A 14,617-nucleotide genomic window follows, 5' to 3' on the forward strand; every position below is an offset into this window, starting at 1 on the left:
TTTTGCAGCTTTTGCTGAAAAACGGGGCTAATATTTTCCTGCTTCCTGGGAGATTTTGAGGACAAACTCACTAATATTCGTGGTTCTCACAATGATAGCAAGGAAACTCATGAATAAAAAGGAAGAAATTATGTATCAATACATCAGACTCACAGTAATTACTTTTTCCAACCTATAAACCTGTTGTGAACCCAGGGATTTCAATGGGCACATACATCATGTACCGTGAGAAGAAAAAAAATCCAAAAAGCTGAAAGAAATTTGAGCTCTGCTATGCTTCTAGTATGTTTAATGTTATTGTTCCATTAAATCCCTACCCTTAGTGACCCCAGACATATTAAATAACATTCTCAGGGCTGAAGAAATGCTTCAGACTTCTAATTTTACACATATTTTTTCCTCCTGTGCTCTCAGGCCTCTAGAAGTGTTATATATTGAAAAAGCTCTGTAGAAAATACTCTGCAGTCTTTTTCCTGAAGGGAGGCTGCAGGTAACCAGGCTCACATGGAGCTCTGTTTGCTCTTGACAGTTTTTCAAAAATAGTTTGTGCAGCTGTATCATTTTTCATGTTTGCAATTTGTGGCGAGCAGACAACGTACAGTGGAGCCTCAAAGGGATGAAACAAGGGGAAAGATGACAGCTATCATGGGCTTGGCATGGCAAACATGCTCACACCACTTGCTTAAGAGCACAAAGGAATCCAGGCCATGCAGGGACAGAAAATATTCACGGTGATATAATTTTTTAATGAAGATGTCTTTAAAAAGACACAAAATATCACTGCAACACCTCATTAATGACATCTCCCGCTTTTTTAATTGCTGTGAGGCTTTTTTCTCCCTGCTGTGATGACAGCATTGACCATGTTAACATTGGCACTGGGAACTCTTTTGTTGTGCTGTCAAGTACCTTTTAATCTTTCCATTCTTGTATGTCAAGTCAGGTTTCTACCTCCAGGATGAACCAAACCTTATTTCTGGGTCAAGAATTTTGTTTTATCTGCAGAGTAAATTAGTGACAGGAGCTTCCCAGAGCTTGCCTTTCTTTTCATACCGTGACTCGTTTGTTTTTCTGTGCAAGCCCTGCTTGTTCTGGATGATGGAAAACCGTTTCTACCCAACAAGCACTGCCACTCAGCCACTGTGGCATCAGTGTTCCTCTGCTCTCTACATTCCCTCCTCCCACCAGCATCTCAAGGAGGGAGACAAAGATGAGTTTACAGCGAGTCCCACCTTTGGAGCCCTGTATATGCAATTTCTGGGGGTGTGTGCTGCCTCCTGTGCAATTCACTCCACTGTGGATTGTAATTCTCCTGCTGAGCTCCCTGGGCAGGAGGAGCCTTCTCTAAACCAGGGTAGGAAGACCTGAGCTTCTGATTTTGGAAATACACCCTTCAGTCCCCACTGCTGGCCATAAAGCAGCCGTGCAGATCAATGCTTACAGCAGAAGCAGCCCTGCAGTGGTTGTGAAAAGCAGCTTTATTTCCCTTACCCCAGCATCCAGGGGGGGCTGCTTTTCCATAACAACTGATATCAGCCCCATAATGCTGGAAAAACTCACCTTACCTCAAATGTTTTTTTAACCTTGTGTACTTCCCAATGCTATGCCTGCCTTTTGAATTTAAAGATTCCTTAAAGAAAGGCAAAAAAAGTACCTCACTGGCATTTGCAGGGTGCAGGGAAAATACAGAGCAATGTTACAAAGCATGATCTTACTTGTCTGGTCACATCATGTCCAAGCCACAGCAGTCAGTGTTAGATATTGCTGGATGTGCTGGATTATGCATGAAATGCCTCTCTGTACATCCATCTGGAGCTCATCTCTCTCTGGTTTTGTAGGGCTTACCTGCTCTGTAACAGCATTTCACTAATGTGGCTTTCTTTACAGCCACCTCCTAAATAATAACAAGAAGAATAAGAATAAATAAGAATAGGACAGAATAAGAACCACACCAGCCTGTGAATCTGAGCTCTGACCAGGCTGAGCTCAGCACCCAGCTCACCCCATCCTCTCAGCCACATTCCCAGGGGACAGGAAGGGGACCAGTGGCTGTCACACCAAAAACCCCGGGTGGGGAACACATCCTGACAAATGTGCTTACACTAATAGATTTTTTTCCATTTGCTTTTCCCGTGGTGACAGTCAGCTACTTACTGGACAGAGCTGGAAGTGATATTCTGAATTGCTGAAGGAAATTTTCCCAGACGATCAAACTCTTATGTGTTTTGTGCTGATCAAAGATTCTCTTCATGTCTTATGCATTTGAAAAGAATGAATGAAAAAAGAGCTATTCTTCTGAGCTGGTAGACAATGAAATGATGATTGGTGAGATTATGCCTTGACTTTACTGTCAGCACAATGTCAGTAAAGGCAGCAGTATGGAGAAGGTGCATTTTGAGATATTAATACCACTAAAAGAAACTGAAAAGCCCCCAAAAAGAGGAAAATGTCTGGGTGTATTATTATTTTTATAGTTTAGTGGAGAATAAAATGAATTTTTCATATTCTTGGATCACATTATTTGCCCTGATTATTCATCCCTTCATATCAGATCTGCATGTGTAGGCAGGAGTGGTAGCTCAATGTTTTGCTCAGGTGAAAATCTGCTTATATATATAAAAAATCTGCATATATATATATATATATATATATGTGTGTGTGTATGTAGACATCTAGTGCACAGGATGGCAGGAACCTTCCACTGGTGCTGCTCCTAGCAATGGACTGACTTTTCACAACCTTTTTACAAATGCCCTGTGTAGAGGAATTAGAGGCTGCTTCTTTGTCTTCTAGCAACAGTGCTAGTTTTAATGGCAAAGCCTAAAATAGGCTTTCAGGACTCTGGGTTGGTTGGATTTTTAATGAGTTAAAATAAATAATTTGTGCTTGGTAAAGGAGGGGCTTCTGAGCTGACAAATCTGCAATCTCAGGGGGTCAAGGCTTCATTCCCAGGTCTTGGCTTGAGGATGCTCTTTTCAGGAATGGGAGCCAGTGGTTCTGGTGTGTTTGTCACACGTATGCCCCCTCAGAAAGGCACTCACATCAGCTGCAGCAGGTGTTTCCAGGATGGTTTTTCCTTGATCATGGAAGGAGGGGAAAGAACAAGGCTGGAAATAAGCAGGGGAGGAAGGCCAGCACAGTAGGACAAAGGGGCTGTGGCTGTGTGATCACAAAAGTACATTTTGAAGATCACATTAGAGCAACGTCTGTCAAGAATGGTTTAGTTCTAGCTGATCTCACCCTGGGGCCAGGGGATGGGCTAGGTGACTTCTGAGCCTCCTTTTGCTCTTCCACTGGGAGCAGAAAGAAAACCCACCCCAACACACAGTTTCCCTGTGGATTTTCTCTCCATCTTCCCCCCACTGTCCTTCTGTGCCAGGTAGCAAGATATTTATATATACAAATGTGCTTTCAGAGGCTTATTGTTATTCTCTGCATAAGTTTATGGTTTATATTAAGCTAACTGGTCCTTGAGCATGTGCTGTTGTCAAGCTCTCTCCGTCTGCTCAGGAGAAAAGCACTCGGGGGCTGGCACACAAGAGCATGATCTGGGTATTTATCCTTTTGGCAGTTTGCTAATTATTCCTATTGCTATCACATCCTCTGTGAATTTCTGTCTCTCTGCCACAGTAAATATTCTCTCATTTTTTCAAGCTGCAGAGCTGCTACTTAAACTGGAGAAGCCTGAATATCCTGCAGGGGCCCATATTGTCATTTGGTTGATAGCAGTGAAACGGGCCAAACATCCTTTCTGTACCACTCAAATTGCATGTCTTTGCATTCCTGCGTTGGACACTCATTTTCTGGCCCATATTGTGCTCTTGTAAACAGCTCCTATCATCCCTGGGAGTGCTCTTTGCAGCACAATGCTTTGATAAAGCCAGAGCCATCAGCTGCCAAGGCTTCATAAGGAGTCAGAAATAGGCAGCAGATATCTCTGCTACTGTAGATGTAGCTGCATTAGCCGTAACATTTCTCGTCCTAAGGACTTACTAAGCCATTTAAAGGTATTATAAAATTAAATGGCATTTTTTCCACCTGTTCTAACTGGTGCCAAGTGCATTGAAAACCCTCCCTGATGATACAACTCTGCATGCAAAATCTCGATACTCTCCTGAGGACTGCAGCTGCCTCAGAGACACCTTTCTTTTTTCCCATGGGCTGCCTCCTTTACTTAGAATAATAAGCTTTAGATGATCTCAGGGCACTCTAGATCCCCCTGCTGCACAATCCAATTTGACATAAGTGTTGCATAGAGGGCAGGGAGGGAGAAAATCTTGCAAGCAGACACTGGACTTTTAGTCTGAGTTTCTCATTAGTACGAAGAAGAAGTTCATCAGTGGGGGCTTGGGAGATTTCAGGCCTGTCTGTGTTGGAAGAAAGGCTCTCTGGAACTGATGGAGCATCTGTGTTTCAGTGGTGTGCTGGATCAAAGGGCTGCTTGTGCAGCTTCCAAATGCAAAAACTTCCCAAGTCAATTCCAGGCCATAAAATCATTGAAACTGCAGCAAACTGCTGAGTGACCACCTTTTAGTCCTGCAGTAACTATCCTTTTAGTCTGGTATTAGTTATATTTTATCATTTAGGTAACACTCTGTATGAACTGTTATGCCTGCAACTGGGCTTCAGGACAGGTATTTAAACACCTTAAATGCTTCTCAGCAAGAGAGGAAAGCTGCTTTCCAAAGGAAAAGAATAGCAACCTATAGCTGTGGTGGACCCAGTTAATCTCCTGTTATCTGTTCTGATAGCCAAATTATGCTTTTATCAGTGTTAGTCCTGTCCCTGCCAATGCAATTACAAAGCCTCAGTGCTTTATATCTCTTAGTGAGTTTGCTGCTGCCCAATTCCCCTGGCTGGGTCAGGCAGGGGCTCTGTCTGCAAAATGGCCTGACCCAAGCAAACCTGCTCCCTGCTGCAGCAAAGCTCCTTGTCGTGCTCCCTAATCATTGCTAATCCCAGCAGCTGATTCCCCTGATTATGTGTCAGAACACGAGGGTAGCCTGTTTAAAAGGAGCTGTTTTCCAGCCAGCAGCACATCCTCTCCTTCGTTCAGGGATGTGGGTCTGACACAAGAGGGGTCTCAGAGATGTCTTTGGACTGCAGCATGAGGAGGCAGCATATGTCTGTCAGGATAATACTTAGCTCACTTTGGGCTCTTTGCCCTATTTTTTAGCTTTCTGGCTGCTGTACAGATAATAGAACCCCTCCAGAGCAGAGAAAGTCTGGCACTGAGCAGGATTCTTTTGAGTAATGCACGGCCCTGGTGGGTGTTAATCCTGGTAGTTTAGGCAGGTGTATGCTAGTGATCCTGGAAACTAAATACAGATTTCCATGGTAAAGGTTTCGTTTTTATAATACTGTTTTCTGAAATACCAGAGTCTCTGCAGAGCCTGCAGTTGCCCTGTGGTGATATGGTTCATGAACAGCAAAAAGAAAACTCCTGAGAAGTTATTAATGTTGAGGCTGGAGGACCAACTAATTGGCAAAAAAATTTACAGAAACATTGAAGAGAAGCTTGAGACTTTACAATTATTTCTGAACACAAATCATTATGTTGATTTATTCAAATACTACTGAACACCAAACCAGGTCCCAACTGTATCTAGAAAGGAGCTGACTCACCAGATTTATTCATGACTGTTCATTTATCAGAGCAGCTTTCTCTCTTCTGTTTGTAAGCATGCCTCACTTTTATAGCCACTAGATCAGATCACAGTTGCATCTTGCCTTGTGTCAACACAAACGTGTCCCTGTCCTGTTTAAAATCATTCTTTGCTCCCTATGTGTTTTCTGACTTGTGCCATGGTGGGAAAATCTTCATGGGCTTTGATTTCCCCTCAGTTCTTACTTCTCCCCTACACGTGTTACCGTGCTGATTTGTCTTTTCCTCATGCTGTAATTGGGCTGGTGCCACCGTGTAATTTTTAACTGTGTGCAGTATCAACAGACCTCCATCTGTCTCTCCTCCAGAGCTTTCCAGCCTCCTGTTATAAATATCTGCCAAATCCTTCTCCAAAGAGAGGATCACCACATTCCAACTGTTTGCAAAATAAGAGCTGCTGCCAGAAATCCTCTCCCACCGTCTGCAACCTGTGCAGAACCTGTCCCTTCTCGGGGTGGGATGGCACTGCTGGCACTGAGGAGCTCAGACTGCAGTTCATTGTCCCTCAGAAGTTGTGGTGGTCTCTTTGCTCAAGTATCTCATTATATGTGTCATTTTGTTAGACAATAACCTTCAATAACCATCACGTAATAAAATCAAACTGACTTGTATGTAGGGGTGGGTTTTTTTTCCCTTTTAAAATGCAGTTCAGATTTCAAACATGCATTTGGGTGGATCAGTTCCAGTGTTGTTTTAAAAGAGGTTTTACTTGACCTGGAAGGGTCTGGGAGTTTCATTTCCCTTTCCCAGCCTGTCACTTAGGGGCTGAAGACTAGTTACCATGATCTAAAGCTGGAGTAACTCACTGAACTTGCTGAGAGCAGTTTGATCTTCCACCTCTATATATTTTTACATCAGAATAGATCGTTAGAATTAGCAAAAAACAGACTTGATTAGATTATGCACAGTTAAAAAAAAAAAGGCATTTTTTAACATGGATAAAATAAAATTATGTATCAATGCAGTTGGATAAAGTAAACATTCTAGATTATGATGTAGGTGCCCTTTGACACTTGAAGCCATTCTCATATCAGTCTGTTAATGGCAATGGCATTGGTTCAGAGCTCTGTCAGACTCATGTGGCTTTGTAAGTTCAGTTGTGTTTCTTGGGCTACAATCCACACAAGTGTTAGTTTAGTGTTTGCTGGTGGTGTGGCAGCTTGCTCTGGCTGGGGAATTCCCAAGGAACCTCTTCAGGTACTGCTGCAGACATCAAATTAAAAATAAATGTCTGCTTGAGTGAAAACCTGTCTAGTTAATATTAGATCCAAGAAATCAGGTTTCTGTTATATCGGTGGAAGACTGGAGTAAGTCAACATAAAGGATATTTCAAGGTTGTTTCAGGAGAGGGTTTCACGTTTGGATCTGGTACCTCTGAGTTCTGGAGAGCTCTACAGAGGAATATAAGGAATATAAAGTATCTTGGATAGTTGGAAAATCCTCCTTCCACTTTGCTTTCTGAATAACATGGTTTTTTCAAGAGGCACAATCTCGGAATCACCAATACCCACAGATTCCGACCGTATTTCCCTTGCCTAGATTGCACTGTGGATTTGGTGTCCTTTTTTGAAGGTTTTAGGGCAATCTGTTTCATTATTTCCTTAGGAGGGTGTGCAACCACTTAATAATACATTCTGACAGCAGGAAAATATGTACAAACAAGCCTGAGCCTGCAGGACAGCTGTCCTTCCTCCCAAATGAAGAATATCCACAGCCATGGCTGGGGTGGCAGGGAGCAGTGAAAGGGAGCAGGGGCTGGGCTGGGGCAGGCTGTGCTTGCAAGCCTCAGATCCAGCCCTCAGTTCAGTCTGATTTTCTGCAGCAAGATTTTCTCACAAAGGAACAGCCGTGGTTTCTTCTAAAGTGTCCAGGAGATATAAAGTAGATGACATTGATTAGCTAATTAGCAATATTTTCTGCACCTTACCCGCTGTGCTTGATTTACGTAAAGTTTCTGAGGTGAGGATTTGCTGAAGAAATTAACCCTTTTAAAATCTGGAGAGGAGGGAAGATTACATACAAATATGTAATTTTATGGCCAGCAGAAATAGGTTAATCGTTTTTCTTTGAATTAATATTCAGGGCTCATTATTTCATTTTTTAAGGGAATATGCACAATGACTTGCAGCTCCTAACTCTTGTCTTGACTGCTTAGTGTGTGGTGTGAGGTGCACACCCCATTCCTTTTTGTGGGTGTGCTCCTTCCCCTTTGGTATTTCTTATAGAGACAAAGCAAAGTGCTGCTTTTTATTTTATGCCAGGCTCTCTTTTAGCTTGTGTCCTTGTGATCTCTGTGGCCACAGCAGCTGCCCAGCAGGACTTCAGCCAAGTGCTGGCCACCTCCCTGACCACTGCTGTGACAGTGGTCAGTGCCATTTTGCCACAGCATCACTGGGGAGTTTAAGGTCACTCTGACCTTGAGTGGACACGAGACAAATACCTTGATGTTGTTCATCATTTAGGGCAAGATAGAGTACCTTGCCAAGATGTTAAAATAATAAAAAGGAATGTATGAGAAAGGATATCAGGCTTTCAAACCCTGCTGGGTGCACAGCAAAGTATTCATACAGCCAAAAACCACAGGACTTGTCAGGTTTCTCCAGCAGCTTGGAGAGCCCCAGGTGGGTTTGTGGGCAGACAGCAGCTCTGGTAGTCACAGTGGTGGGTAGACACAGCTTCAGGTCCCCAGCAAACCCAAAATTAGGACTTCAAATGAGGAGGTTTGAGCTGTGCACCAGCATGATCCCAAAGCTTCTCATGCACCAAGGTCTCCATGCAGAAGCTGTATTTTCATTGCCAGCAGGCAGCAGGAGTGACGCATGAGCTGTCAGCTGGGCCACCTGTGGCAGCAGGGAATGAGAGAGAGCTTTGTTTTCCTCTTCTGGAGAGCTGTCCTCCCTTGCAGATGCTCTGCAGGCAGCTTTGCTGGGCTTATCTCCCTCTGAGGACTTCAAAACAGGTAGAGGTGGGACCCAGATGTTGCACTGGGCAGCTGCTTGAGCTGTGCTCCGTCCAAAAGGACGGGAAGGTGCTTGAAGTGAGACAAGGATTTGCTCCTCTCTTACACAGAGCTTTGTATTTTCCATGTGCTGTGTTGTGGAAACTTTAGCCTTCCTATTTCCAGCCTTCTTATCAGAATGAAATTTTTTATTGGTTCTTGAACTGAAGAAACAACAAATTTTGCATCCCCTCTCAAGCAGAGTCTTGTTAATGTTCTTTGAAACAAGACAAGTGGTGTGGCCATCAAACTGCAATGATCCTGTTCCTTCTGAAATGAGAAAAACATCTCACTTTTGGCTCTAAGTAATACAAAGGGAGAGGCATATTTTAGATGGGAGCTGCATGGCTGCCAAAGATGAAAGAAAAATGTTATTACTTTTGGAAATTTCATAATTACAGTTAATGATAATTTAATGAAATGACATTGTCTTCACCGCTATCGCTAATGAAATGTTTGAGAGTGATAAAACAGATCTTGTTAAATAGAGCAAGAGTTTTGAGTGGAACAGCTTTGTGACAGCACACTGCCTGCACAAGTCTTTAATTCCTATTTTTTGTTAGAGTGGCTCGAAAAAGAAGATCAAATGAAGGCTGCATGGCAAATAATGCACAAATGAGGTATTTAAAGGTCTTCCATTAAGCAAACAATACAGAACTCCTGAACAGCATGTTGATGACTGAGCACTGCTCTTTAGGAATGCTAACCCTTCATTAAAGCACTTCCCTTGTTTTCCTTTGCAGGCAAACCAGAGAACAAGAAACCCCCCCTGACTTTTTTTACTTCTCAGACTACGAGAGACATAATGCAGAAATAGCAGCATTTCACCTCGACAGGCAAGTAGGACAGATTTACATTAAAAGGGGAAATATTGTGATAAGTTGTTGCATTTGACCATTCCTGTAACTGAATTACTTTTTAAAAGGGGAAAATGGAACAAAGGTGGGCAAATGCCATGAATAAATGAAATGGCAGATGATGAAAGAGTAACTTAATAATTAGGAAATGCGACTTACTCGGGGAATGAGAAACCTGGCAATAAGTAATTCTCAACAAGAAAAATTGAAGAGAAGCTGAGAAATTAATTTCCCTTGTGATCTTGCAGTACATATGGAGAGGACCCATCTCCCAGGGAATGTGTCACGTTAGTGTGACGGGAGCCTGGCTCACCCCAATTAGCTCCAGGGCACAGAGATCCAAGGGAGCCCTGGGAATGGTGCCTTCAGAGAGGAGTCCTTGAGATGGAAGGGAGTTCTGATTTCACAGAAAAAGCTGGGACTGTCCCACATCAGGAGCATATTTATGCCAAAAATTAGTGGGAAGGAGAGGGCAGTGGTGGTCATCTCATGCTCCTGTTGCTGGAAACGTTCCCCCTCCAGAGTTAGTGCAGGGGATGGTGGCTACCCCAAGACTGCAGCCCTGCCTGCCTGCCCAGATGAGGGGTGGGAATTACTAATTAGTGATTAACAGTATGTCTGGGAACAATGGCATTTCACTGAAGCCTCCTTCACACTGTGAGGAGCCAAGAAGCATCCTTTCAAAAGCGCAAAGCTTTGGGGCCACAAATTATTTGGGGGTTGGTGTAGTATTGCTGCCTTCTGGAATGATGACTGGGATATGGGAACGTGTCGGTGGGTGGCACAGGGTAGGTTTTCCAGTAAGAGCCAATCCTAATCAGATCCTTCAAGGATCTTCTCTATTTCATTGTTGTTGACCTTGGTGTTGATCCCTTCTGCTTTACATTTTATATTGCCTTTTTAAGCAGATGGTGCTGTAGAAAAAAAACATCAGTGGAGTTCCTAAGGGGGGTGTGTTAAATATCCACACACTAAGCAGGAAAAGCAGTTGCTACCCAATGAAGAAAATGTGAACAGCAGACGGTGGATATAAAAATCCTGCCTATGGGGAGACTTTGTATGGGGTCTTTGCTCTTTTACTGTATCTAACAGCAGTGCTTCGTAGGGAGGTTTTTATGATATCTGAAGGCGGGGGAGTTGGGGATAGGGAGTGGCTCTTCTCCCAGTCTTTGCCTGTGGGAAGATTTTTGGTCTCAGGGAGATTGTTTAGGTTGGTATAAGGGTATTAAAACAGAGAGGAGCAGAAGGAAATAAATCAAACACATACTAAGGCTGTCAGAAAAAGAATTACATGGTGTTTATGGAGGAAAGAGGCTGAAATCCCATTCCCCAAGTCACTTAAAAATTGGTGAGCAAAATGCGTGTCATAACAATCACGAAGTAGCACAAAGTGAAAATATAAATTTTTGTGCTGTCTCTGGTTTTTGGAATCATATGTATCTTCATTTTTATCATGGAACAATGCCCTCCATACTTTTCTTGTATTTTACTCCATACTACAGTAGGCAGTGCAGAGCTCATCATATTCAGGACATATTTTGTAATGCATTACATGAAGAATTATCCACTTTAAAGTGATGGGCTTTATACTCCTTAAAGACCACAGATAAATGTGCCTTCAGAGTGTAATGAAGCTTCCTAAAACCTATAACTCTCATTAGACTTTAATCCTTTACATAAACCATGTCTCTTCTGCCTCTTGCAGGATCCTGGATTTCCGGCGCGTGCCGCCGGTCGCAGGTAGACTGGTTAACATGACAAGAGAAATACGAGATGTTACTCGTGACAAGAAGCTGTGGAGAACATTTTTCATCTCACCAGGTAGTCCTGGAAATAACACTCTCTTCTCTCTATCCTGCTGAACACATATTTAGGGAAACGATGTGTAGATTGCTTAATTGCTCAGATATTTCTAATAAAACTGTCTTCTAGACCTTTGAATAAAAATAAATGTGGAGACATAGCTTACAAAAAAGACTTTATTGTTTTGAGTTGAGTGCCTTTTCCCCTTGACAAATTATCTGCAGAGAGAGGCTTTTATGTTCACCAAAGCAATGTGTTCAAAAAATATTTTACGTAGAACAATTTCTAATGCATTTTTTTTCTGGTGCTCTCAGTTTACCCAAAACCTTATTACCCAGTCCATTAGTTATTCAGGTGTTTGTTTTTTTTTTTCCCACTGCAATGTGATATGTCACTTCTGTTGGTCAGCTGCATTTATTTCTGGGTTTGACTGGAGTACCAAACCTAATTTCACAGAGCCACTCAAGTTTTATTACAACAGGAGTTTGGATAAAAAATCAGGAAATACATATGTAATATAGCCTGCTTCCAGCTCAAATTCTCTGTTGGGCTAGAAGTGACCTGAATTGTTCACAGTCCTCACTCATGCTTTGAGGGCTGACCCAGAAGCCAATACCACTCACTCTTGAGTCTTTCACAACATTTTGTGGACAAAGTCAAGGAAGAATATACATCCTGCACACCAGAATATGCAGCTGGAATAGGGGAAAATGGGCAAAAGTTTGGAAAAATGGGTAGCATCTCTTGTTTAACATCTTGGATGCTGAGATGGAGAAACTGAGGCTCTGAGTTAAGGCAGAGATATAATGTTTAAATTTGTTCTTACATATAGAATGTATAGGTTATAGGTTCAATCTAAAGCACAGTGGCATGTTCCAGTAGCTTATTTCATATTGTTTCAGCTGTGTGCAAGTGTGCTTTGCTGATCTGAGGCTGTGACTTGTGTAAGAGGCAGTCTGGAGCAGAAAGCTCTGGAGATCTCTCCCTTGCTCTGTGTGTGATTGGCCAGAAGCTGTTTATCCCAGATCCCTAAAGTCGAAATCCAAAGACTTAATTACTGTTTCTCCCAATGTAACTGTAATTTATTGCTGTTAGCTAGAAACCAGAGCTGTCATTGCCGAGCTTTTGCTCTTAAAATGTTTATCACACTTTTCTGATCCCTAATAAAGTCATTATTACGGCTGTTATTTTTAGCTTCATATTTATGTTCAGTTCTGCAGGACACAGTTGAGCAGACAGTCATTTATTCCAGGAACTTCGCTTGTAAAATATGTTTCATAATTGCAGAAGGTTTTATTTTACCCAGTATTATGAGCACTCCAGTTTTACATGCACAGTTATAGTGTCAATACATGTTCACCAAACCTGGTGGACACACATTTCTGCATTTGCCTTAGTTGCTTTCCCTCCCTTTTTGTCTCTCTATACTATATTTTTTGCTTGATTTTTGTAGGTAAATATGCACAAAAAATTACAAAAAAAAAAAATCTTTTGACTGTGCACAAGGTGCTTTGGCTCACTCTAAACATAAGCCATTTTATTATTATTTTGGCAAGTAAGATGTGGATTAGTAGGTTTGCTTGATTTTTAGTCTTCCTAGGTTATATTTCAAGACCTAGGGATGAACTTGAATTATTTCTGGGAATTACAAAACTGCTCTCAAGTGCTGAGCAGCTTACAGCAGCCAGAGCAGGGAAACACAGAGTTAAGGCTGCCAATTCAGATGATGATCTTTATCTTGCCATTATAAAATTCCAGACATCCAAGCATAATCCTTTATTCAAATTTATTTAGAGGTCTCAGATAAATTAAATTAAAATATTTGATTAACTATGAATCAGGCTTTTCTGGAGAATAAAATGCTTAAGCAATTCATTTTTCTTTCCATTTTACATTTCCCGCATCAATATACTTTGGTTAATTCACGCTGGTTACTTGTCAGAGTTCTTCCCTACAAGTCCCCAGCTTAATTAGTCAGATTCTCATTAACATATGCCCAACCTCTGTCTTGTATTTCATACTGACCTTAAAAGACAGACATTAATTAATGCTTAATGAAAAAATAACAAAGATCCTAAATTAAGCTTTTAGAAACAACTTCCCCAAGGCCAGCAGGCAGCTCAGGCAGCAGATTGAGGGCAAGGAAGGAAGAGAAGAGGGAGGTGTGGAGGTGCTGGGGTGAGACTCGTGGTCTGGGGGGTGAGGAGGAAGAGGGAGCCCGAGGAAGGCTCAGGGGCTGAGCTGCCCCTCGGGCAGATGAAGGGCAACTGAGGCAGTTTGGAGGGAGAGCTGCCCCAAAGGTGAGAAATTGAGGTGTGACCTCTGGGTACATGCACAGCCCAGGCTGTACACCACCATGAGCCTGAAGAGGACCCTCTGGGACTCCCTTTCAGGTGGCTCTGTCACTGCATCTTCATCCCCAGCAGTGCTCAGTGACAATTAATGGTCATGGGGACACTTGGCGCCTGCTGGCAGAATATCCCTCTCCATGCACACACACGCAGCTCTTAAAATTAAAAGAGCATGATGTAAAATTGGATATATAGGATGGTGTTCGTTCCCCTTGGGCTGGGAGCCCATGGTTTGCACCCTCAGAGGGTGATTATTGATGACACTCATCAATCACAGGATCATGGAATAAACTGAGCTGGAAGGGGCCCATCAGGCTCATCGAGTCCAGCTCCTGGCCCTGCTCAGGGCACCCCAAGGATCCCACCAAGAGCTTTGTGTTATCTCCCAGACCTGGGTGGGGATGTGTTGGCAGAAACCTCACTGCATTTCCACTCCTGGGCCACCTCCCGTGTCCCATCAGGTGTGGAAATCAGGGCCAGGGAGCCAGAGGCAGCTTCAGAGTGCCCAGCAGCATCCCTGCTCCCATGGAAAAGTGACAAAGGCTGTGAGCAGGCAGGTCAGTGGATGCATTAGGCTGCACTCAGAGAGAAAGCAGATTGCAGAAAAGTGCACTTTCAGGCAGTTTGGACTTAAACATGAGAAATGGAATTAGGTCAGTAATTATTTAAATTAATTTTACATCCTTTGCAGCAGGGCAGACTGCAGTAGCCCTGCTACTTTTACAAATGAATGGTAATTTGCTAGGAAAAAAGAGACATATTAATGATGTCAGCCTTCATTTTGGAAGTAATTGAAGCAGCAGCTTAAAGAAATCAATGTTACACAGCTAGTAAGCACTATGTTTTTGTTCATATTAACCAATTCCAAGGGATTATGGATTTTTTTTTCCCTCTCAGCATACAATAGCAGTTCCGAATTACCTATTATTTTGAGCAGGTAAAT

The 14,617-nt window shown here is 42.6% G+C and overlaps 1 protein-coding gene across 1 annotated transcript in view; it reads left to right on the top strand.

The window, feature by feature from the left end:
* Positions 1 to 14,617, top strand: part of FAM20C (FAM20C golgi associated secretory pathway kinase) — a 57,597-nt gene that overhangs the window by 34,289 nt on the left and 8,691 nt on the right. The window contains exons 4-5 of the mRNA XM_030284595.4: positions 9,407 to 9,499; positions 11,226 to 11,341. Of these exons, the coding sequence (XP_030140455.2) occupies positions 9,407 to 9,499; positions 11,226 to 11,341 (209 nt within the window). The remainder of the gene's footprint in view (positions 1 to 9,406; positions 9,500 to 11,225; positions 11,342 to 14,617) is intronic.

This window comes from Taeniopygia guttata, chromosome 14, assembly GCF_048771995.1.
Source record: "Taeniopygia guttata chromosome 14, bTaeGut7.mat, whole genome shotgun sequence".
NCBI classification, from domain to species: Eukaryota; Metazoa; Chordata; class Aves; order Passeriformes; family Estrildidae; genus Taeniopygia; species Taeniopygia guttata.